This window comes from Pinus tabuliformis, chromosome 9 (genome assembly GCF_031772625.1).
Source record: "Pinus tabuliformis cultivar Carrire ecotype Pingquan chromosome 9, CPIR1, whole genome shotgun sequence".
NCBI lineage: Eukaryota > Viridiplantae > Streptophyta > Pinopsida > Pinales > Pinaceae > Pinus > Pinus tabuliformis.
In genome coordinates this window covers 1186235804-1186261684 of record NC_142307.1, presented here as the reverse complement: position 1 = coordinate 1186261684, position 25881 = coordinate 1186235804, and the positions used below count along the sequence as shown (strand labels likewise).

Here is a 25881-nt window from a genome sequence, read left to right as displayed (position 1 = left end):
GAATATACGTGTACTTCCTATACAACCATTCTCGACAAAGAAAAACAACAATTCTCAACAAAGAAAAACAACAAGAAATTGCTATGAAAAGCATCTTCTGCAAAGTCCATTAGGCCTTTCAAACATGGCTCGTTATATAAAAAATTTATAAGAAAAAATAAACATGCTCATTTAGATTTCCTTTATTTACATAATGCTTAAAGAAGCCAGGGACAAAGAAACTCAAATTGTTTCTCGTTGCAATAAAATTATAAATTACCGATAAAAACTATAACAATGGCAGCAATAGCATCAAGATTCAATAGTAATTGCATTCAACCCTAACATGGCCAAACAATTATTAGATCCCATCCTTCGGCAACAACTCTCTGTAAGATTTATACTCACCTCTTTCTTTGATAAATGACACGATATCAGAAGCTGACTAGCATGCCATTCCAAGGTTCTACTAAGAAATATTTCTTCGACTGCGATTTTAGCCCCATCAATATTTGAAAGGAAAAAAACAAAAACAATCATCATATGGATAGTGGTAGGTTCCATGTGTTACATCTGTCATGGTTATATAGCAGACTACTGAACCACTTGACTGATTTTCTCCAAGCATCCATAACTTCTGCACATCTAAAAGGGATGCAAAGAAATGCACATGGGCAATTTTTGAATGGGTTAAACCAGCTTCTGTGCTTTTCGTCCTACTTACTACTTAGCCTATGTTCCTGGTTCAGTCTCATGATATCAATGCTTTAGGGGTTTAAAGTATAGCCTTAAGTTTGATATTCAGGGTTTTGGGCAAGTCTTGATGGATCTGCTTGTTTATGGGCAAGTCTTGATGGGTCTGCTTGTTTATGGTACTTTGGTATCAGAAATTTGTCTATCTTGAATATAAATTTATATGTTTTCTTGAAGTTTTTTTGAACAAAATATGCTGAAAGTTCAACAGATTACAGACTTGAGCATTCATCTATAATCAAGATCAATTTCCAGAAGCCTATTTATATATGAAATATCTCTTTCCTTCATATCTGTCTTAACCGCATCTTCATAAACCATGTAAATTTCTTGTATTACCTGGTAAAATCCTATTTCAAATGCTCAATCAGAGATGAACTTCGCTCTCGTCAAACCATCCAAACTCCTCTCTACTAAGAAAATAATAAACACCAAAACTAATTATGGCCATGACAACCATGAAGTAAAACATGAAACAGAAAGGTAGTCACCACACTGAAACGCTACCACTTAGCAAAACAATGCAGATAAAATAACCAGAAAACTCCAATAAGATTCCATTCTTCTGATAAAGGGTGGTTTATCTGTTATTAAGCACTGATTAAAATAAGTCTGAGAACTTGTGCTAAATATACATTTCATGTGCGGGTGTCGACGATGATTCAAAAGTATTTTTAATCTTCGGAAGCGTCTTTTGATCTTTGTCAAGTTTGCCTACAACGCATTACCCATAAGACGAAAACTTATTGTGGTAGACATAAACTCAAATTCTGACAGTACACAATAAAGTATTGGATTTCACACAAATATTTATTTACATATGCCAGTTTGTTACCATTATTGTCCACAAATTTAACAGCGTAAATTCCTCTAATATACTACCAACCATAAACCCTACTCAAGGAGCTTACTAATACGAGATTCAATGTGCGCCTCGTTGTCCTCCAGGCGCCCTGCAATGGCTCCGTCTTTCCAACGGATAAGAGTAGGCAACCCTTTTAATCGGAAGCGTTCATCCACCCTCCATGGGTGACTAGCGTTTCGCCATGTAGGCCGGTTCCCAGCAAAGGCCCTGAGGAGAACCGCATTCTTCTCGGATTTCTCCAGTGTTTTATAAATCACTGGCTCTGACCTAACACAGTCTGTAAAATTTAAAGTTGAGGGTTTCAATTTACCAACAATTTCTGCAAATATAAGTCTCTCAAAGTCCGAAAATTTAAGTTATGGGTTTTCCTTTACAGCTTATTTAACCATCAATTTCAGTCTCGGTTTCTAAGTTTGTTCTCACAGAAGATAAATTCACGACATAATAAAGGGATTGAGGGAATTAGAAATGAGAACCTGGACACCAGCTGAGGCCTGAAGCAGGATCTTTGTCTGCCAAGAAAAGCAGCAACGTGACTTGATCCTTGTCATTATTAGTCTGGATGGATTCAAAGACGGTGGAGAAATTTTCAGGAGTTGCATCAATCTGAGTAAAGCCCATGGTTTCTGCCCTATCTGCAATGTTGTTTCCCAACCGGCCGCAATAATATTCTCGCGGAGGCGGTTGCGTCAATTACAAAATAAAATTTAATACAAATAAGAATAAAAACATTAAGTATTATAATATATTTCATTCAGATGCCCTTTCCGTGGAGAGGATGACGCTGAAACCATCAATCACCAAAGTTGTTAATCCGACCGAGAATTGAAATGTTTATTCTCTGAACCATGGCCGTGTATTCCCACACCTTACGACGTCATTAATTTTTTCTGATTTATATCCGAATGATGAAGTGATAGGTTCACCACTAGGCCATGGTATAACACACAAATTAAGGTAAGTAATTAAGGTTTTAACGAAATAGGTACTCAATATCTTTCAAAACTTTCACATTATATAAGTTTATTTTCACTATAATTATTGTGTGCATTGGTATTTAATTGTTGTTTCAATGAATTATCTATTATGATTAAAAGTTAGTAAGGGGTTGTGGGAGTTGCGCTTACCGTTGCAATTTTTATGCTAAACAAAAATTAAATTTAAAGTTGTGGTTTTACATTTCATTCAATAAAGAAATGGTAGCTAAAGCAACCACTTACGATAATTATGGGGATACACATTGAATAAAGAATTGGGTAGCTAAAGAAACCACCTATGAGAATTATGGGGATTGAGTGGTGGATGAGAAGCTCCTCAAACTTTAATGGATAGTATAGGCAAGTACCCATATTGAATTTCAACAAATGGTGTGGGGAATGGGAAAAATCATGTGGATTAATCACCCATGCTAGCAATTATCTATTCAAAAATCAATAGAGTGATGCACGAGTGCTTGGAGCAGTGAATTCATAAGTACTGTCATTCCCAAGTGGAATTTTTAGCCAAGTGTTCTAAGTGAATTGGGTGTGGTTTGGGTGCCCAAATATAACTAGAAAAGTGTCAATCATGGATTGAAACATTGTTGGTGTGTTCTAAGTTCACCAAAATCTAAATTTTGCTTACTAAACACTTGCAGAAGAGCTCTAGAACCTAGTTGAGCTACACAATTTGGTGTGTGTTGCGCAAGCATGACAAAAAAAAAGGCAAGGAAATCATTAAGGGATTGCAAGGAAATGAAGGGATTTCCATGATTTCTTTGTTAACCAACTAAGAGGCATTTAGAGATCATGGAGGCTCTAGGGTTACTAAGTAAAGGTCATCTAATTATCTCATGTTCATGGGGGCTCCAAGCTCAGCAAGTAGAGGAGTTCTCTAATTACCTCACGTTTGTGAAAGAGAGTTGACTTAACCCAACCCAACCTAAGAGTTGATAAGTTCCCCATGTGATACCATAACCTGGCTAGGGGGTGGCCAATTATAGAGAGTTATTGTGCAGATGAGCCTATGATTAGGTAGAAAAAACTCCTTCTCGACCTTGTGACAATTGAATCTTCAAATAATTGTTTCTATTGTATTCTAGAATTCTTTAGTTTTAATATGGATGGTGTTGGTAGATAATGAATAGTTATTGCTTATCAATTGGGTTTATCTTGGTGGTTGAGAGGAATGATTATTATCCTCCTCGCCTAGATTCAATTTTTGTAAGTGGCATGATGAGCGTTATTTGTAATGGCAACCCATTAAGGACCAAAACATGTATATTCCTCATATAGAATATAAAGATATTTCCCATGTGTAGAAATTCCATGTAGATTCAAACTGCTAATTGTAATTTACTAAAACAATAGACTTGAATCTACTCTACCATCAGCGGAAATAATTTAAACGATCATGAAATCACGAAGCATATAAGAGAAGGAATTCAATCAACACATTACACAATGATTTCCCGGGGAAAGCCGCAGCTAAAAACCCCTTTTATTTGTATATTGCAAAATATGATAAGATTACAATGCTTTGCTCAAGCCTGAGCAACCTTTGCACTATCTCTATCTGTCTCGCTACTTCCTAAACAAGCCTAGGCCAATACTTAACCAATTTTCTGCTTGTTTAAGTCCCTATTTCCTTGCATTGTTCCTAAAGGAATTAGTCCCCTATTAATTAGGGAAATTCCTCAATATGAATTGCACAATCCTCATATGCCTTCCTCTGACTACATGCACCATATGTACAATTTGGATAATTATACAATTGATAGTACATTGTCCCCGAACTCCAATCTCAACTGGATCTTTCTTTGATCTGACATGTGTGAGTTAATTATGAGTGAATCTTCAGTTTACTTGTTGATCACTGCAGGCAACACCACACTACTAGATCTCCCACTAGTTCCTTCAACAGTTAGAACTAGTTTAACTGACTTTAACTCAGTTAGACTAAATTAATTAATTACAACTCAAAATAAACTCAATCAGGGCTCCTATAATGTAGGAGACACTATACATGACTCTAGTTAGACCCTCAACTCGAATTAACTGAGCCAACTAAGTCAAATTAACTTAGTTAACTAATACAAGTTGTCATGAGATGTGGAATTACAATTTTATTCCCAATTTGTTGCTCATGATGTCTTGAATTTGAATAATGCATAACAAGTAATTGAATTCTTTGATAGATTTGGAAAATAGAGAATAAGAGGCATTTAAATGTATTCCATGTTGACATTTTTTACAGCAAAGCTTGAGGAGACTCGGAACCGTTATCTCAACTGGAAGGTTGAGTTATTGCCCTTAATATCTTGTGTTGGTATGATTTCTAATATACAAAATGAAACCTTTATCGGGTCTCTATTTAGTAGTCATGGATGAATAACTATACAATAGAAGCCTTAAGTAAGCTTGCTCACGAGTAGGCTACATTGATTAACTCATAAGCATGCCTTCATAAATTGAATTTTATTGAATTTATACAAAAGGCTAAGAAGATTTAGTCTTCACAAAACGTATGAAGATAAGACATTATTATTTTGACTAATAATTGTGTAGTCCCTGAAAAAATTGATTTGAAAAACATATGTGAGTTTGGTTTTTTTCCCATTGATGGCCAAACCTTGGGGTCTCTCATCAAAGCTATAGAGTTGTTGGGTAACCTTCAATTTCAACCAAACATTAAAAGCCTTGCAAGGTTAAGTCTTGTAGATGAGTTAGACCTTAATACTAATCCCTTTTTATTTATTTACATGACCTCATAATCAGAGAGTAAATTGGCCTTTATGGCCTCATTTGGATTATTTTACTCGTACCTTATTGTAAAAAGTCGCATTTATTCAACTATACACACGTGTGCATACGTGCACACACACATGAATATATACGTTAAGAATATGGTGAAACTAGGATCCTAATAACAACCAAAACAAGTCATGTAATTTGATGTTAAATTGTAAGGGAAAGTGGAATAAGTTGAGTGAAATAGAAGGGAATGGATGGAAGTCATTCTTTTGCAAATTGCTTTTTCGAATGACTTAAATAGTTTCCTTGGAAACTATAATTAGAAATTTTGAAAAATAGTATTTTTTTCACAAATATAATATTGTATATTTTATGTGAAGAATATATGTACATTGTTAATATTGTCAATATTCATCATATCACTTGTGGGAATTGAATTTGGATAGGGAAGATTTCATTCCATTCTTTCCCCAATTACCGAAAATAACACTAATTAACTTAAGAAAATGAAAAAAAATAAACATATATGTATATATAACGAGACAATGACTTAAAAGAACCAGTACTATCAATACCCATCTAAAATGTTTTCTTCAACCTTGGAATTTCCCTTTGGTGGTGCTCTTTTTATAAATTATGAGGCTTATGTATTACCCAACATAGTCTAGGCCAAGTTCCCAACATGGAGAATGAGGCCACTATTTTGACCTTTAACCTTTAACTTAACATTGTGACATAATTATAAATCCTTGGATCTCTTTTGAACCATGGGATCGAGCTTTGGTCATGAACCCAACGAACTAATTGTGTGTAGGTCCCTATGCCCTTAAGTGTATGTTCTTGAAGCCTTAGTGTAAGTGATGGAGCTCCATCTCTAATATTCTTTGAAAGTAATTAAATAGTAAGTGACGGAGCTCTATCTCCAATATTCTCTAAAAGTAATAATGCAAGGCAATGTTCCTCAATTGCAAATGAGAAGAACTCATGGTATAGTGGCGGGGTGCAGTGGTTAAATTGAATGGATTTTATTTTATTTAATTGTAATATATTATTAATTTTAAAATTGATATGTTTATTTAATTTTAAAAATCGTCAAATTATATATATAATCATTTTTATTAAAGTTGTGAATATAAATAAATAAAAATTGATCACATTATATTAAATAAAAAATCTTGATCACATTATATTAAATAAAAAAATTTCATGAAATTAAAGTCTTTCATATTTTACAGAAAATCAATTACTTTAATCATATCAAATCAAAGCCAATTATTGGGAAATATGATTGGTTTTGATCTGATGTGATCAAGGTCATTGGTTTTAATGAAAATTAAACGACTTTCATCACATTGGACCAAATCCATCTCTCGGGAAATGTGAAGGTCTTTGAGAATTAAATGTATATCAATGCTTTCGATTAAATGGTTGATTTATAAATAATTAATGACCTTGCCCACATTGGATCAAATCCCTTCACTTATCTCAAGAGCTAGCTTTGGTCTAATGCCATCACATCATACCAAATCCCTTCTCATTTCCTGAGAGATGGCTTTGGTTCAATGTGATCGAGGTCGTTGATCACATCGAACCAAAGCCATCTCTTGAGAAATGTGAAGGGAATTGGTATGATGTGATGGCATTAGACCAAAGCTAGCTCTCCATAAATGTGAAGGGCTTTGGTCATGTTACCACTCAAACCATCAAGGGACCTAAAGGGGTCCCTAAGGGTAATTGTTAGGTCAAGGGCAACCGTGGAGGCTTAGCCCATTGTCACCACAACTAAGTCTCCCTGATTTTTACGAATTTTCACTGATGGGAGGAGTCTCAGTAGTGTTGGGATTTACTTGTAAATTATACGTCAATGGATAGGTGAGAAGTGACCCTAAAAACCCTTTCCCAAGGATAGAGTGAAGAATGTAGCTTACTTGCTCTTTAAGCAAGGGACTTGGTCCACCATGGATAAGGGGTGAGGATTGAAGGGTTGAGGGAGAAAGGATAGGCTTATGAACAAGTTTCTCAATCCTTATAATCCTTGGGAAACTTGGATTCCCAAATGGTCCTTGAAAAATATTCTTTATTGAGAAGTGGGACCACATGGGGGCAAGTGGACCCAGCCCAGGTTCGGGGATGAAATGTAGCAACCAATGATGCTCCTATCCTAGACAAGGTGAGGGGAAAGGACTAAATAAGAATACTTTCTTCAAAAGCGTGAATTGATCCTATTGAGGTCTATTCTTGGGGATGCCTACGCACAATTCGATCCTAGAGCTAGCGCTTGAGGTTCCCATAGATTCCACTGTTAGAATTACCTCAAATTTGGAGCAGAGGGAGGGGACCCACCAACGTAGTAGCCTATAGGAGATCGAATTTTTTCCTTGGGTCAACTCCCGGGAAATTGATGCCCTAGGTGACCTAATGGGTCTAGACTTGGAGAAAAAGAGGAAAAAGGTTAAAAGAGGGTTGAAATGATCACTCCTTTTTAGGGATTAGTGGCTAGTTCACTTGAGGATATGGAGTCAAGCATAATGATGAGTAAGAACTTGGTTTCTTGATCAAGGAGGCTCGGAGTCAACTTTGTCCAATGTTGAGAGAAAGCAAAGAAAAGTGACCTTCAAGCATTTATACTTCAAAGCAAATGATGCAAGCTTCTTGAGATAAATAAATCTCTAGAAAATTTCATTCATATAACATTGATCCATACATTAATTTAGTTCAAACATGCTAAATTCCACCTTTTGATAATGCAGCAACTAGCCCTAATTTTAGCAGTATGCAACAACAAGAATAATAACATCAAAATTTACTTACAACGTTATAGAGTATATCCAACCAACATCTAGTTTGCTCAATAAAGCTCCAAGACAAGAGAAATAGCCCAAATCCATACATCAAAATTCATTCATCTCCAAAAATATCCAACAAGGAAAAAGTGCAAAAGTTCTCTATGATTAGAGAGATCCCAAGTCAAGCGTTCATACAAATGAATGTATCTAACATCAATATATAGCCTCCTAAAGAGTTCGAATTAGCCTATGGGCCCCTAATGATAAAATAATGTGCAAATAATAACCCCTAATGGCGATAAGCCCACCATACTAGCTCATAATTTAAAAACAAGCCTCACAAGAGGCCAAATAATGATGTATGCATGTCGTAGGGCCCTCTGAAGGCTCAGTAACATCTTGAAGTGCCATATTGAGGAATAAATTCCTCGGAATATGATGGACAAGGTGGTGGCCCCTTGTTCTCCAAGTAGTAGACTTGTGGTGTTCTCAGTGGGTCTGAGGGTACATCAATGACCCCACGGGTCTCCATATGAATCAAAGATGTATGTGGATCCTCTGCAATGGTCCAGGTGGTGGAATGAATGCTTCCATGACATTGTAAAAGTGTTGGGACACCTGCCAAGTGTGTGGGGATCTTGTGGGGTAATGTTGGGCATAGTGTACCAATCATGTCACCATTGTCCCAAAATTGGATCGCTAGTAGTCTCTAAACATCCATGAAGATATGTGGAGTGTTGTATGTTGCTTGGAGGCCTTTGGCTCTCTATGCACACCCTACATGTGCAAATGTGGACCTCTGAGGGATCAGGATCCCATATAGAGAAGCCAAACTGATGAACCTCGTCATTTGGTAACTATATGGACCTTAATACACCTCCTAGCTTATTTAAATCAACTCTTCTCATAATTACTTACATACTTTGATTATATTTTGCTTAATGAGATGAGTAAAAGTGAGATATTATGCCTAGTGGACTAATTTGCATTGATTACAGGTTTTCGAGAGAAAATCATGGAAATTTTGGCTAATTAAGGGTAGAAACTCGAATGAGACAAGGAGGAGAGAATGTAGGAGATAGATCCTCCTCATTTACTCCTCACTCATTCGAATATTCCTCCATCAAATCACATTAGCTCAGAGTTACAAGTAGCTAAGTCATGAAGATCAAAAGGTAGCCGAGCCAGTGACAATTAAAGAGCTTGTTCATCTTGATTTTGGGAGCCGAGCCTCCCTAGATTTAAGGAAGTCATTGGAGACTTTAGTTGTATAAATAAGGAGGCCTAGAGCCTTATTAGGATTCGAATTTTTGATGTAAAAGCACTAAGCATTTTTCGAGTTCAAGACTTGTGGAAGACATTTTTATGTAATTTTTTTATTTGATAATGAGAATGAGCATTTCCTTGATCCAACACTGAGTTGACTCAGAGGGCTGAAGCTCTTGGGTTAGGGCCCAAACCTAGCAGTAAAGGTTCCTCTTCTTGTATTTGTATGCTTAGTTGAATTCATAGATTAATGGTTGAATTGTCTTTACCATCATTTCATTGCAAGTAGTTGTGGATTTGATTCATTTGCTTCCATTTGTGCATTTCTTCAGTAGTAGCTTAGGAAGATAAAGGAATATCAAAAATTTGTTAGTAGGTGGATTTGGCCTCACTCCTCCCTTCAGGGATCATGGTTTGAGGAAAGAACTCCTATGCAGCCCCAAAAAGATAGAATTTTGATTTCTCATGGAATTTATGGTTTTCTATTACTTAGGCCAACATTTTACTAGTTTTCAAGAATAGGATTTAATTGCCATTTCTGATGTCTTCAGCCTTGCATTAGATCTCATAAAGGTTTCACATCATTCTGCAAGATTTCCCATGCATAGGCAACTAGATAACAAAATTATGTTTTTCTTTAGTTAATTGAAAAGCTTTCTTGTTTAACATGATTCATGAATAAAATGTTAGTGATTGATGCAGTGCAGGAGTTTCAGCAGTACAGAGAGATTTCATGACCAACAACCCCATCCTAACCTCATCCATCCATGGTTATCACTTTCTTTCACTAAATCCCTCACCAAATTCATCATTCCATAAGAATACTTCTTCAAGCTTGTTGACCAAATCCAACCATCTCACAACTCTGTTTTGAGCTCTGAAGGAGTCCTAGGCACTCCCTTGCCTCATTTCACCCACCATTCACCTTCCCTAAGCCTTACATCACCTTCCAAATGCCTCCTCTTTGTCTCGGCTATATCCTATAGGATACAGGGGATCTTGTAGGAGCATTAGGACATCTTGTAGGACACATTAGGACATCCTGTAGGTTGATCTGTAGTGGCCTATTTTAAGGCCGAATTGTGGAAAAAGCCCTTAAGAAGATAGGAGAAGCCCCCTACTTGCCTTCCAAGCCATCTGATCATTCACCATCATCCCTAATCCACCTGCCACACCACCAAGAGAAGTTAGCATTCACATTTTCACACAAAAAGACAAAAAGGAAAAATAGTTATTTTGTTCATTTACATGCATAGTAGTAGAATGTTTGGATGTTTCAAATTGCATGCCTAGGATAGTAGGATTGCACATATGTTAACTTAGCATTCTTTTGAAGCAAATCCTCTTAGCAGTTAGTTAGATGAATGGTGTGTTTAGCATTTGATTTCAATATTTTCCTTACTACAGTAGACAAGATTTCCTTTAGTGCAAATTTCCCTTTTTTCTCATTGGTAATCAAGCTTCTTCTGAATCAATAGAAGTCTGGTTTGAAAAACCATAAGTGGTCTATCGCCAGCTTAGCAGTGACAAAGAGCGGACCCATCACATCTACTTGTGTATACAACACTGTCACCTCCAAGTTTGTACGAACCCCGGGTTGATAAAGTAAAGTTGGTAGCCCCAGGAGTTGCAACATTCTTGCTGCAATACTGGTGCTCATTACTTTTTGGTGTCGTTGCCGAGGAGATGTCTGAGTAAGATGTGATTTCTGCTTTCTTTCTTCCATTTCTTATCTCTGACATTCTGCTATTAGCTTCATTTCTGCAAAATTAATTGTAAGTTAGTTTGCTTTCTTTTCCATTCTGCAAGTGAGATTTCATTCAAGCAGTTAGTTTTCATTCAATCAGTTAGTTTCCATTCAATTTGTGATTTTAATTCTGCAATTAGTCTCAAAGTTTGAAAAAAACACAACACAAAACAAAACAAAAACACTTTTTTCATGCCTCGTAGGAATAGGGATAACTTAGCAAAATTTCTACCAAATACCCCCACCACTTCAAACAGCCAACCTTCCCTCTTCTTCAGTGGCTATGAATTGGAGGACCCCTTAGGTGAACAACCAGAGATATTTGAAGAGTCTACATGGGGAGAAGAATAAGGAGAACCCATTCCAATTGACCTAATGGTTGAAAATAGAAATGATAGAGGATATAGAGAAAGAATTGAGGGTGTATTTCCCATCAAAGAAACTAATGGGGATTACCAAGATGAAAAACATAAGCCCCTCTACTCTTCCTCATTTCCATGGCCTGACCTCTGAAGATCCATACACTTTATTGCTTGAGTTTGCTGTCATATGCAGAACTTATGATTACACCACTGATGAGCAGAAGTTGAAATTATTCCCATCCACTCTTAAATATGTAGCCCTGCACTGGTTCATGGGTTTACCTGGGGATAGCATCACAACCTAGGCTCAGATGCAGCAAGCCTTCAACAACAAGTATCGAGACTACTGCAGGTCCAAAGACACTAAAGAGGAAATTTTTAGGATGACCTTAGGGCATGATGAATCCCTAGAGGATTATGAAGAAAGATTCCATCTTAGCTACAAAAGGGCCAAGTGCACACTTGATCCTGAGTCACTGAAGCTAGTCCTGCTCAGAGGGGTAAGGGAAGATCTTCTGGATACCCTAAACCTACTAGCAGGAGGGGACATCTACCAGCTACCCTATGAAGATATCAAGACTGTCTTTAGGAATCATTCTAGGGAAGCTAGGAAAAAGGGTAGGGGTAGTCAACCAAATGCCATCCCATCCTCTTCCAATACATCCATCAAAGGTGAAATTGGAAATATGTTGGAAGATTTCAAGAGTGAAATGTTGCAAACCCTTGCCCTACAGATGGACACTATGCACATCAAGAGAAAGCAAGAGGAAGTCGAGAGAGCCTTAGCCATTTTCTGCCCTAGATGTACAAGGAGGCACCCTAGGAATGAATGTCCATTGAATCTTATTAAAATCTGCTCGGCCTGTGAAGAAAACCACTCCATAGATAAGTTCCCTTCTCTACCTGGACTAAAAGTTGCATATTAGGGAACTGAAGGGGTGATTGAACAACTCTGCTACATAAATCAAAGGAGACCTCATGGGCCTCGGCCATACCAGCAAGGCATGCAAGGGTCATCCCATGCATATTACAACCCTAACCAGACCACATTCATTCCCTCTTGGGCCCCCTGCTCATCCCTCTTGGTCTACACCTCCTCCTTGGTATTTTGCACCTCAATACCATTCCCAGTTGACCAACCAGTCATTTCAGCCATATGCTCCGCCACAGCTTCAGTGGAATGCACCGCCCCGAGAGTGGAGGCCCCCATACAAAAATTCTCCAACTTTATTGCCTTCACCACCTACTCAACCATATCTTTTACACCCTGCTCCACCTAAACAACCTTAGATGCCTGCCCATCCAAATCTGAACCCGAAAAACAGATGGTCACAACAAGTGTATAGTGGAGAGACATCCTATCCTACTTATGTTGTGGAGATTCAGGAAATCAACCTAATATCTAGGAGAGTACTCCCATACAACCAACCTGCACCTCGACCTAGGGAGAGTGAGGAGGAAAGAGAGGAAAGCATGCCAAGAGTAAATCCACCACCCTTTCCTGAGAGATTAACTCATCCAGTCCAGCCTACCTCAAAAGAGGATGAACTTCTAGGTGAATTGAAAAATCTATGTCAAAATTTCACTTCTCCAAGCCATCAAGGATGTACCTATTTACAACAAGTTGATTAAAGAGAAGTGCTTCAAACATCCAAGGAGGTGAAAAAGAGACACCCCTACCATTAATTTCATTGGACAGTTGTCCGACTTAATGTTGGGGCAGGTAATTTTCCCAAAGTATTTGGACCCTGGAAGCCCTGTAGTAGATGTGCACATCAATGGCACCATTGTCCCACACAATTTGATTGATCTTGGGGCTGTCATTAATGTAATGACTAAGGACACCATGCTCAAGCTCAATCTCCAAGGTTCATTAAGAAAGACCACAACAGTCTTGCAACTTGCAGACCGTTCCACAGTGACCCCTGAGGGGATTGTTGAGGATGTGATGGTCTCCATTGACTCTTGGGAGTACCCTGTAGACTTCCTAGTTCTCCAACCTAAGGCCAAGCTTACTAGTTATCCTCTCATCCTTGGGAGGCCCTGGTTAGCCATTGCTGATGCCTACATCAACTGCAGGGCTGGAAATATGACTATAAAAAATGGGCATATGTCCAAGAAATTAGTCCTGTACCCTCCAGCTCAGCCATCTCTAGAACATGACTTACCTTTATGGCTAAAAGAGGAGGAAGAAGATGAAGTCTACTCAACCCAAATTTATACCTTAGAAACAGCCATGGGAGGAGTACAACCAAATGAAGATGATTTGATTGAACACATACTCCAAAGTCCAACTCCCAACACCTTGTCCTTAGAGGAAGTAGTAAAGGAAACCCAGAACAACCATCAGATTGATCTATGATTAGCTGATTCAAACCCTACCCATGTCAAAACCATAGAATTCAGCCCTGAGAGAACTTTGAAAATCAACCCATCTCTTTCTGTACACCAAGAAGAAAAGTTGTGCAACATGCTAAAGGAACATCTAGATGCCTTTGCTTGGAGTTACAAGGAAATGAAGGGAGTGCACCCCTCGATGTGTACTCACCACATTTATATCAAAGAAGGTCACAAACTAGTCCGACAACCCCAATGGAGAATGAATCTAGCTCTCAAGGATATAGTCAAAGAAGAACTGCAAAAGCTGGGAGATGTAGGATTCATTTACCCTATCTCAGATAGTGAGTGGGTCTCTCCTTTGGTGTTGGTTCCAAAGAAAAATGGGAAGTGGAAGATTTGTGTCGATTACAGAGAGTTAAACAAAGCAACAAAGAAGGACCATTTCCCTCTACCTTTCATTAACCAAGTGTTAGATGGCTTGGCAGGGAAAAAGTTTTTCTCTTTCCTAGATGGGTTCAGTGGGTACAATCAAATCTATATCAGCCCAGAAGACCAAGATAAAACCACTTTCACTTGTTCTTGGGGTACTTTCGCCTACAGGGTCCTTCCTTTTGGCCTATGCAATGCCCCTGCCACTTTCCAGAGGGCAGTCCTGAGTATCTTTGCTGAGCTAGTCCATGATGCAGTAGAAATTTATATGGATGATTTTACACCCTATGGGTGTGATTTCCAGGAGGCTCTGTCCAACTTAGGTAAGGTGTTGAACAAATGCATTGAAATCAACCTCTCTCTTAGTCCCGAAAAATGTGAGTTCTTGATGATTGCAGGGACTATTCTAGGTCATTCAATATCCCAGAAAGGACTGCAGGTGGACCCAAATAAGATAGCCATCATCCAAAGGGTCCCACCTCCGCAAAAACAGAGAGATGTCAGAAGTTTTCTAGGTTTAGCTGGATACTATTGGAGATTCATAAAAGACTTCAACAAGTTAGCTTCTCCTTTATTTGGGTTATTGGCCAAAGACTCTAACTTTTTATGGTTAAAAAGATGTCAAGAGGCCCTGGACACCTTGAAGGACAAGATGACCACTGCACCTATTCTCTTAGGCCCAAATTGGCCCTTCCTTTCCATATACATGCTGATGCCTCTCACAAAGCCATAGGAGCAGCTCTAGGCCAGATAGATGACAAGTTATCTTATGCCATTTACTTCATCAGTAAGAATCTGTCAAAGGCCGAACTGAACTACACAGTGACTGAAAAGGAGCTCCTAGCTGTTGTGCATTCATTGAACAAATTTAGGTATTACATGATCGAGGTGGATCTCAGACACCAGTGGCATGGAAAAGGCTCAAAATTCAAAGTGGCAGAAAAACGATTAACTTGACATCAGATCGAAGTGCTCGTCGCCCTGATTCCAACGATGCGAATGGCACTCCAATTCGAGTCCTAATGAAGGAGATAGAGGTAGTAAAAGTTGGGTTGAATTTTGCTATCTGGGCAAGATTAATGAAGACACAATTTGAAATTTTTCCGGCTGGCGGAATCCGGCCAACTCCGGCTAGATTCCGGGTGAAATTGTCGCCTGGTTAAAATGATTCCTTTGGTCAAAATCTGGATTTTTCAAAAATGTCATGTTGTTTTTTTTTATAACAAATTTTTTTTAGAAAAAGGGTGATGGGCTACCAACCCCACCACCCCAATCCATCAACAGTTATGGAGGGGTGGGCCATGACCCCCAACCCCTCCCCCTATTCCACGGGACTGTGTACGCAGCGCAAAGCTTTGGGTGGGTTGGCCCTTGGGGCACGGACCCAACCCACTTAAAACAAACAACGTTTCCATTAAAGGTGGGCCAGCCCTTGGGGCGCAGACCCAACCTTCCACCCACCAACTGTTAACGAAGACACCAGTGGTAAGTGGAGTGGGTGGGTCGCCCAAGGCGGGCCCAACCCGATCCATTTTTTTTAAATAACATTATGTTGTGTAAAAAAAGGAGGAGGCGGGGTTTGACCGCCCGACCTCCTCCATAATAACTGAATCTTAAACCAACTTAGCCCAACGGATTTCTTGTGAATTCTGCCACCATTTTGTTATTTAAATTCAGTTTATCAGTGCATCCAAGCAGAGGAGGGAGCGCACGTAGTTCGAAGCAGATTTTTGCAGGAGGGCCAACTTTTCACTTTGTAAGATTTTGACAAATTTTATATGGTTTCAGCATTTCTCGATTCCATGAATGCAATGGCATTGTCCGTTTCTCCATTAGAGTTCTGCATTTTTTGGCCATTTTCAGTATGGAGGTATAAAACTCCTTTTTTGTAACTGATGCTTGTACTCTTCTTTCTCATGCCACATAATGAATGAAGGCCTCCTCATTGATCGAGCAGGGCCCAGAGACTTAGTCCAAGTCGGACGAACTCCATTGTCAAGTTTCTTGTCTTCTTTCATGCTTTATGTGTTTCTCCTCTTCTCTCATATGCACATTAAATTTCTATGTTTAAGCTACAATTTATGCATGTAATTCTTTAACACATATATAAGAAAAAGATCTTGGATAAAGTGGTATCAGAGCAGGTCCTTTTAGATGTGAATTGCATGTTTGTATGCTAACAAGAAACAGGCTCCAAATAGTCGAAGGGAAACTAAGATCTTTCGATCCCGAAGCGGGGCGTGCACATCGAAGGAGAAACATGGCAGATGAAGAGGCTCGTTATGAAGAGGAGCTCAATTTCCACAAAACCTTCTATACAATGGCAAAAAATGTTGACCAGTTGCTTTCAAGACTGGAGAAAGCAAAAGGGAAAAAGGCAGAAGAACAAGGTTCAGTGCATGGAAATGGTGAAGAAGAACCCCCTTCTTCTCCTTCCACGAGTGAAAGTTCTTCTTCCTCTCATCACCATCATCATAGAAATTCAAGGGATGCATCTAAGAAACCTTTCTTTAAATTAGATGACAAATTTGATCTTCCCATGTTTAACGGTGAAAGTAATGCAGAAAAGCTTAATAATTAGATTAGGCAGATTGAAATCTAATGCAGGATTCAGCGGATTGAAGAGGACGAGGCAAACATTCAGCTGGCCTCTCTTCGACTGAGTAGCACCGCTCTCTTCTGGTGGGAGAGCAAATTGCGAAGCAGTAAGAGTGTGGGTAATCTTCTTCCCTCATGGCCTAGTTTCATTTCTGCATTAAAGGAACAATTTTATCCCTTGGGTTATAAACAAAAAGCCTTAATGGATTGGAAATACTTAAGGCAAGGCAGAGGTCAGGATGTTAAAAGCTTTACAGAGGAATTTAGAAAACAAGCACTTAATTTGGGCATTGCACTTGACTCTCCTGAAGTAGTAATTAAGTATATTGGATCATTACATAGTTGTTATAGACATTTTTGTGCCTTACAGCATGGAGCATGAAATGTCAATAATCTAAGGGATCCAAAGTCCCTAAACATGTTGTTCTTACCCTTAGAGGAACAAGGTCAGCAAACCACAGCTCTGCAAATCAGTTCTCCACTGAAAAACACCCAAAAACAGGTCAATTTTGGATCAAAGCAGCTGCTCCAAAGGCTACCTGCGTTGCATAGCAAGTGCAACAAAGGCTACCTGCGCTGCATTGCAAGTGCAACAAAGGCTACTTGCGCTGGGCGTACTTTGACATGTGGAGGAATCTTTTTCTCAATGTGCCAGTGCCCAGGAAGCTTCCAGAAAGACACTTGATCATAAGATTCGCCTGATGATGAGTTAAGAGCTTCTAAAACTCCGAGTGGAAGGCAGGAACTCCAAGTGAAGAGCTGAAGAACAACTGGAGTTGAAGAAGACAACAAGTCACACATCAAGCTGACTTATCTTCACTCCAAAACTCTATATAAGGATCTCATCCCATGGGATCTGGAGGCCGGAATTTTGTGCAAAGAATTGCTGTTGGTTTACAGTTGTGAGTATTGGGTGATTGCTTGAGGGAGGTGAAGAAGAGATTTCTCTCCGTCGGGAAGGTGATGCTGGATTGGACCTCTCATGGTTGTATCACCGCCTGAACCTTACTTCCATATATTAATAAAGCATTTGAGGTTCTTCTATTCGCATGTGTTTCAATGGTGTATTGTCTTACTTGCGTCTTTGATTTATGCTAATCCTTGAATCGATTATGAATGCATGCCTCTTGTAGTTTCCTTTTCTTGTCTTATTTGCAGGATCTCGTGTAGCTGGGCCCGTGAAAAGACTTGGATCTGGGAGCAAGCGGCAAACGAAGGAGATTGGATCGACCATTTGCGCAAGACATCGGTAAGTGGATCTCTTCCTTCTATCTCTTGCATGTCATAAAGAAGAAACTTTAGATAGCTTTGCTTTCAGCTGTTGCTAAGGAACTGTCACCCTTAGAGTGGGTTAGGGTCATTCCGAGTTGGATACTTTCCCCCACAACAGACTGGTGACTCCACTGGGGATCGTGTCTTGTTGGTAGCTTGTGTTTCTTGCTATTCATTTCTTAAACAAAAGGAGTACCGAATCGAACTGCATTCGAGTCCTTCGAATGCAAAGTAGAGGACAGCTATTCTAGCCCAGTGCTGGGCATGTTTATGATCTGAAGAGCTGATCCACAAGGACTCTTTGTAGCTCTTTGTGATAGTGTTCATCTTCCTTTAATCACCCTCTAGTGTATACTTGACTGATAGCCTCTGATTTGGCCAAAAACCATTGATTTTTTAGCAAACTGTGACCCGGAATCTGAGAGAGACGAGAGTTGTCTCATCAGTGCAGCTGCAACAAAGGCTACCTACACTGCAACGCAGGTCCCGAAGGGGCTACCTGCGCTGCATCTCAGATTGACAGAGCAGCACCTGCGCTGATCCAGTTTTGCCTTGTGCAACTGGGGTTCCCCACTGTCTGTTGCCCAGTTTTCAGTATTGTTTTGCAGCCTGTTGTCAACCTGTATACCCAGCTGAAACCACTTCTCTTTGCCTTCATTCCGCCTCAGTTGTATGAAGAAACCGTGATTGTTCTTATTGTATTTCTTGCTGTCATTCACAGTTTCCCATAGCGAAAGTGAACTAGTCTTGCTATGACCTCTTGGATCTAGACCTGTGAGAAAGTGTCGTTGTGATTCTAAGAGCTAGTTTATTGCTGTTCATAGCTGCTTGAGCATTTGCTTTCGTTATATGGTTCGAATTTCAGTATTTCTTGTGTTGAAACGAGTGAATCTTAAGGTGTTCTTTTGATTATTGGACAAACACTTGTTGCTTTCGCTTGAAATTGAATTCGAAATTATACAACAGCTTTCTTTTTGTAATACATCAACATTAAGGAAGAAGAAAAGAAATACTTGCATTGTGCATGTGCATTTTGACAGTTTGCATGTCGATTTAGGAAAAGTGCATCAGTGTGTGCTCTATGATCTGTTTGAAAAGATGATGTCTTTCTTTTCCTTCAGTAGTTAAGGTTTTCATAAGTTGAAAGAATTGAAAAAGCTTGCTTATCATTCTTAGACTGCATTTAGGAGTTGTATCATACATCACGTGGTGATCCATAAAGGCAAACTGCTAAGCAAGATCAACCTAAAAAGAACTGAATTTATCTAACAACGCTTTGAAACATAACGAAACACAGTAGAGGTCTAGGTAGAGACGTGAACCGGCGTCGTTAAACATAGTGACTATCGATCTCTACGAAGGTGGGTGATTCCTCCTGAGGGACGAGAGCGCTAATACGGATTTGTGCCCCCGCGTATATTGGGGGACCCCTATAGGAACAAAGCCTTTATCCATAGGAAGCCGTGTCGGCCGCCCTACTGATCGCGATGCAGTGAACACAGCATTCACGAAGATCGACCACTCGTACCGTAAAACGTATTCTGTGGTTTCGCGAAAGGTTTGGCACACCCTTGCCTAGAACTCCAGAGTAGTTTCTTTTGGCCTTTTTCAAACTCTATAACTGAAAAAGTCCATCCGAGCATTTGTCACTTCGGGCTCGTTAATACATCGAAGGAGACTAGAGTCATCTTTAGCTTTTTCTCGACTCTTAAAACATGAAAAAGCAAGTTGTGTCTTAAAAGCGTCTAAAATTAATTCAATTCGAAAACACATTTTACCCTGTGCATTGTTGGTTGATCAAGTAATCCGCAATCGTGGAAGAAAGTCAATCGATGAACCGTAGTTCGCGGAGGAACACGAGACAAACGTCTTTGTCCCCGGAATCGAAAACAACCCGGGCAAAGCGACCTCGTTCAACTGGTTCCAAATCTCCTGTCAAAGTTAGAACAAGTGTTCCGACGACATCTAAGGTTCCGGTTACTCCAAACATTTCTGGAAACCCTGCCCCTATTGAAGAAGTTCGACAGCCCCAGAAGGACAGTAACACTGATCCTAGTCTGAAAGCAAATACTTGTGTTACTGAATCAGTTCCATCAGTGATCGGTTCAGAGAGTCTTGCTCCTCAAACAACTGTCGTTGTCGAAACAACCCCTTCTTCGGCACCAGAAATATTCTACGGACCTGACGGTCTTCCTCTTCCACCCGGTCTGATCGCAATAGAAGAAATTGTAGAAGACCCGCAAGCAACTACTCCGACACATTTTGGAGCAGGGATCGCTCTACTTCCTACTTCATCAGAAGCTAGCCTATCACCCAGAGAAGTTCCTGAAGAGTCACTAGGCAATCTACTGGATAGACTAAAAATGTCTGAACAACCGTCGACATCTAGGACTGTGCCAAGTGACACAGCGACAGCAGAGCTCCCTGCAGTCATTCCGACAATGTTCGCCGGCATACCATCTGTCCCTAGCTCTCAACAATTGGAGAGAGTCCCTTCGGGGGCCATGACGACAGTATGGTCTGTTCCTGTTTGTTCTCCCGGGATAATACCCGGTAACTCCTATGTTGGAACTCAACAAATTGATCCTTTCGGGAATCAACTTGGGCAATCCGATCCTCGAGGTGTAATAAATCCTCTCGGTTCCGGACCACCACCGTATGGGGGGAAATATGTTTTTTCATTACCCCCTCCGGGAGGGTACCCATACGGGAGTTCACAACCATACCCAAGTTATACTGGAATAACTACCAGTGGTTGGATACCTATGCTACCCCAGCAACCAAGAGTTGTGTATTCTATGCAACAACAGATGCCTGTGACGAACATCCCGACAACACCAGCTATTGTGACTGTGTCGCAAGTTCAAACAATACCTGTTGCATGTCAACCTCAGTTTTCTCAGGTTGTAATGCAACAACCCTTTGACCCTGCAACTCAACCACAATCGCCAACTGGCGGGGCGACACAAGCACAAACGGGTAACCTCACCCCTCATCTTGGCCCAGTGGTAAGCATAGCACAACAACCAATGGCGTCACAACCATGGTTGGTGCAGTATCAACAACCGCAGTTCCAGCAAGTGTACCAAGGTACCGAGCAGCAAATTTTTGCGAACAATGGACAACCATACTTACAGTACGGTCAAAACCAACCACTCTATAGTGGAGTAGTCCATCAACCGTATCAATCATATCAGCATCAATTACATTATGCTGGTATGCAAAGACCAACTGCTCAGGCAATTCCATCGTATCCTGGGTACGCTTCACCTAACTTGAGTCAGCAGCTGCCATTCGTGGCAACTCTGGAGTTACCCAATCTACATCGGTTGACAAACGATCCTATCGCCTACGCCCCTTGGTGGCCCATGATTCCTCACAAACTTCCATCGGACATTCCTAAATTCAATGGAAATCCAGGTGAAGACCCGTTGAATCACGTCATGACCTTTCATCTGTGGTGTTCATCGAACACTCTGAACGATGATTCGATAAGACTTCGCCTCTTCCAGAGGACATTGACAGGTCCGGCGCTAAATGGTATATAGAATTGCCAAGAGCCTCTTTCGACAATTTCAGCTCCTTAGCCACGACTTTCTTAACCCATTTTCAATTACCAATTAGGTATGAAACAGGAACCGAAATACTGACCAACTTCAAACAGACGACAGCTACTCACATATCAGATCATATACATGAGTGGCGTCGTCGACGAAGGATGGTGAAAACATACGTTCCTGATCAGCTATTAGCTGAATGGTTTATAAAGTCATTACTTCCGGCTATAACGGAAGATGTGGCCAAAGGGGGAGTCGTAACAGAGGAGCAAGTAATCGCTCGTGCTCAATATTTAGACTTGGTATATACTCAGTCTGGCACGCTCTACGACAAAATACCTGATGCCCCTAGACCTGAATTTTCAATTCCTCCCCCTCCTAAATCGAATATTGACTCTCATGCCGGAGATGGCGTGATTGGCACTGCAAGCGCAAAGTCGAGAAAGGCTTCACCTCAGAAAGCCCGTAAGACTTCAGATCAAAATGCCCATGAAGAAATTCTTGCTTCGGAAGTAAATGCCATATCTGCGGATAAAGGCAAAGAAACCACTCAACCAGGAAGCAAGAAGAAACAAAACAAAGGGAAGAAGAAGCAGCAGGATGATCCGTCACCTGAAAAAGCTTCTTCGAACTCTCCTGAGAAAGGGAAAATGAAATGGTCCTATTCGATATGTGACGAAGATCACAAGACAACAGAATGTCCATACAAAGCTGAGCTCAAGAGATTCTTTAAGAGTCCAAAGAACCCAGCTGTGTTGACTGATCCTTTTCCCAAACCAGGTCAAAATATGGTTGATAGTGGAAATGCTTCCCCGTCGCAAGTGCTGATGTTATCGATCTCCAAGCAGCAAAATGATGTTTTGATTTCGACAAGGAACAAAGATTACGGGAATCTGCAACTGTCAAACGAAAAAGGTAAAGATCAACCTAGTAGTTCGACAACAACTTCGACAGAAGTTGTCCCACCCATAATGCCAGAATTAATGATAGAACCACCTAAGGGTGTAGTACACAAGTCGACTTTTAATCCTCGTGCCAGAGCGGCGCAGCATTATAACATAGTAGAAGATTTGGCTCAATCGCCATCCGCTATGTCGACTCTAGAAGTACTACAAAATTGTCCATCCCAAAGGCAGGCATTGTTCTCGGCAATAGGGGGGGTTGATCCTAAGGATTCCAATCTTGTGTCCTTTGACCACAAAGGGTATGACCCTCAGTTACCAGCTCAGCTAGCTTTCCTTATTCAAGTGAAGGCCCTCAACAAAACTGTTCACAGAACAATTATTGACGAGGGGGCATCGACCTGTATTATGTCAATGAGCTGCTGGAAAACGCTAGGGTCACCAACCTTGTCGAGATCTTCGACAACACTAAAGGATTTCGACGGTAGGACATATACCCCTTACGGTATCCTAAGTAACTTAAAAGTTGAACTAGGTGGAAAAACAGTAGAGATTGATGTTGAGGTCATAGATGGAAATCTGGATTACAACATCCTACTGGGAAGACCATGGATTTATGCCATGGCTGCTGTCGTGTCGACTTATTTTAGGAAGATCGCATTCCCGTTTGAAGGAGGGATTACGGTCGTCGACCAACAGAACTTCCTCCTTAATGGTTCACAAGTTACGGGAAGCATTCCCATGATCCATGAAAGCGACCATTCAATTAAAGATATAGGAGTAGGCCTGTTGAAAGACCCCACAATGATGGGGGCTTTCTCGCTGCCAAATCATATGTACATAGGAAATGTACCATTGGTGGCTACCTGCAACATGATATCTTCCACGAAGGTCGCAAAAGACAAAGTCGTCATGGATCGGGCAATGGTGTTACACCCAAGCCCAATCGAAATATTGTAGCAATCAATGTTTCAGGCATGGGAGGCGAGCCCAAATCAATGCTCGTCAAGCATTTGGGTAGATAGGTCAGGAGAATGTGGAACCCCTTTGGATCCTTGGTCACAAGTGCATGCAAGTGACGAAGGAATCCTGCAATCAATGATGATTGGAGGGGCACCATGGGATGATAACCACCATCGTTCCCTTCCAAAGGAAGATACTCAAGGCGACCTCTATCACCCGTCAGTATTTGAATTCCTAACAAATACTGTAAATACGGTGGATTCCGAGAGAAACCTATCCAATATAGAAGAGACTATAGCCATAAATATCTCGACCAAAACAGACATTGTAGAGAATATTTATGTCGGCAAAGGTTGTTCCCCTTCAGAACAAGAAATATATAAAGCTCTCTTCCGTGAATTTAGAGATGTCTTTGCTTGGTCATATGATGAAATGCCAGGCATTGACTCGAGTATCGTTGAACATGAAATTAAGATGTATCCTGATGTCAAACCAGTAAGACAACGGCTTCGGCAGGTACACCCCAAGAAAGCCGCTGCCATTAAAGCGGAATTTGAAAAGCTTCTCCATGCTGGTTTCATCTACCCGGTTCCTCTAACCGATTGGGTATCGAATATTGTCCCTGTTATGAAAAAACAAGGAACAATACGAGTGTGCGTCGATTATAGGGATGTAAATCAAGCCTGTCCAAAGGACAACTACCCTACACCCTTCATCGACCAGATAATTGATGAATGCGCCGGATGTGAAATCTTTTCATTTATGGACGGATTTTCCGGGTATAATCAAATTAATATCCGCCCACAGGACCAGTCAAAGACTGCATTTATTTGTCCGTGGGGCACATTCGCTTATCGAAAATTACCCTTTGGTTTAAAGAACGCAGGGGCGACGTTTCAGAGAGCAATGAATTATGCTTTCCACGACATCAAGAACATCGTTCAACCTTATCTCGACGACCTTCCGGCTCATTCGCAAAAGCGGACTGATCATCCGCATCATTTAAGAGCGATATTTCTACGTTGCCGACACTACAAGATAAGACTCAATCCGCACAAATGTGTGTTTTGCGTCGGTTCTAGTCGTTTACTTGGCTTTATAGTCTCCAAGGATGGGATTAGTCTCGACCCTTGCAAGGTGCAGGCAATCATTAATTTGCCTCCACCTTCGAACTTGCTTCAGATTCAGAAACTCCAAGGGAAAGCAAACTTTCTGAGGAGGTTCATTCCAAATTACGTAGAACTTGCTAAAGGTTATACCCGTCTCCTGAAAAAGGATGTACCTTTCGTCTGGGACCAGGTTGCACAAGCTTCCTTTGATGCTTTGAAAGAAGCGCTAGTCAAAGCATCATTAATGTACGCCCCAGACTATCTAAGGGATTTTAACCTGTATCTGGCTGCAGCAGATACGACCATTGCGATGGTTTTAGTTCAAGAAGTCGACGGAATTGAACACCCTATATATTATTTAAGTAAAAACTTAAATGATATGGAAAGTAAATATTCTCATGTTGAAAAGCTAGCATTGGCGGCTGTTCAAGCGATACAAAGATTTCGACACTATGTCCTCTTTAGGAAGACCACTGTATTGTCAGATTGCAACCCCATGACTTATATACTATCGCGACAGTTGCTTGGGGGAAAATATTCAAAGTGGATAGCTATCCTTCAAGAGTTTGATCTGGAATTTGTGAAATCCAAATCAAAGAAAGCTTTAGTTTTCGCAGAATTATTATGCGATCTCCCATCATCGTCCAACGATGAAACGTCCAAAGAATCGATCGTGGACGAAAGTCTGTTTCTGATATCAGCAAGTGATGAGTGGTATGGAGATATAATAGTTTATCTCCAAACCCAAAAGTTTCGGCCAGACACCTCTCACTCAGAACAAAAACGCATTCGATACCAAGCAAAAGACTACATGATCGTCGGTGATACGCTTTACCGTCGTGGTGTCGATACGGTCCTGAGAAGGTGTCTAACCCATGAGGAGGCCGAAAAAGCCCTGAATGAATGTCATTCAGGCACCTGTGGGGGGCATCAATCTGGATATGCTACAACACAAAGAATCTTACGAGCAGGATACTTCTGGCCAACCATGTTCAAAGATTGCATAACTGCAGTTAGAAGTTGCCATGCATGTTAGATTTTTGATAGCAAAACCAGAAGACCTCCCACTCCTTTACAGCCAATAATAGCTGTGGGGCCTTTCACCAAGTGGAGCATCGATTTCATGCAATGTAACCCCACCTCGACCGGGGGGCATGGGTATATTATAGTCGCAGTTGACTATTTTACCAAATGGGCCGAGGCGATGCCTACATTGGATAAC

The 25881-nt window shown here is 40.4% G+C and overlaps 1 protein-coding gene across 1 annotated transcript; it reads right to left on the bottom strand.

Annotated features, from left to right (window-relative positions):
* Positions 1-1260: 1260 nt before the first annotated feature.
* LOC149152797 (Thioredoxin superfamily protein) lies at positions 1261-2371 on the bottom strand. The gene is made up of 2 exons (XM_089440995.1): positions 2074-2371; positions 1261-1874 (listed from the first exon to the last, which is right to left on the bottom strand). The coding sequence occupies exons 1-2, from the start codon at positions 2216-2218 to the stop codon at positions 1627-1629; spliced, it is 393 nt and encodes a 130-aa protein (XP_089297121.1). The 5' UTR covers positions 2219-2371; the 3' UTR covers positions 1261-1626.
* Positions 2372-25881: the final 23510 nt, after the last annotated feature.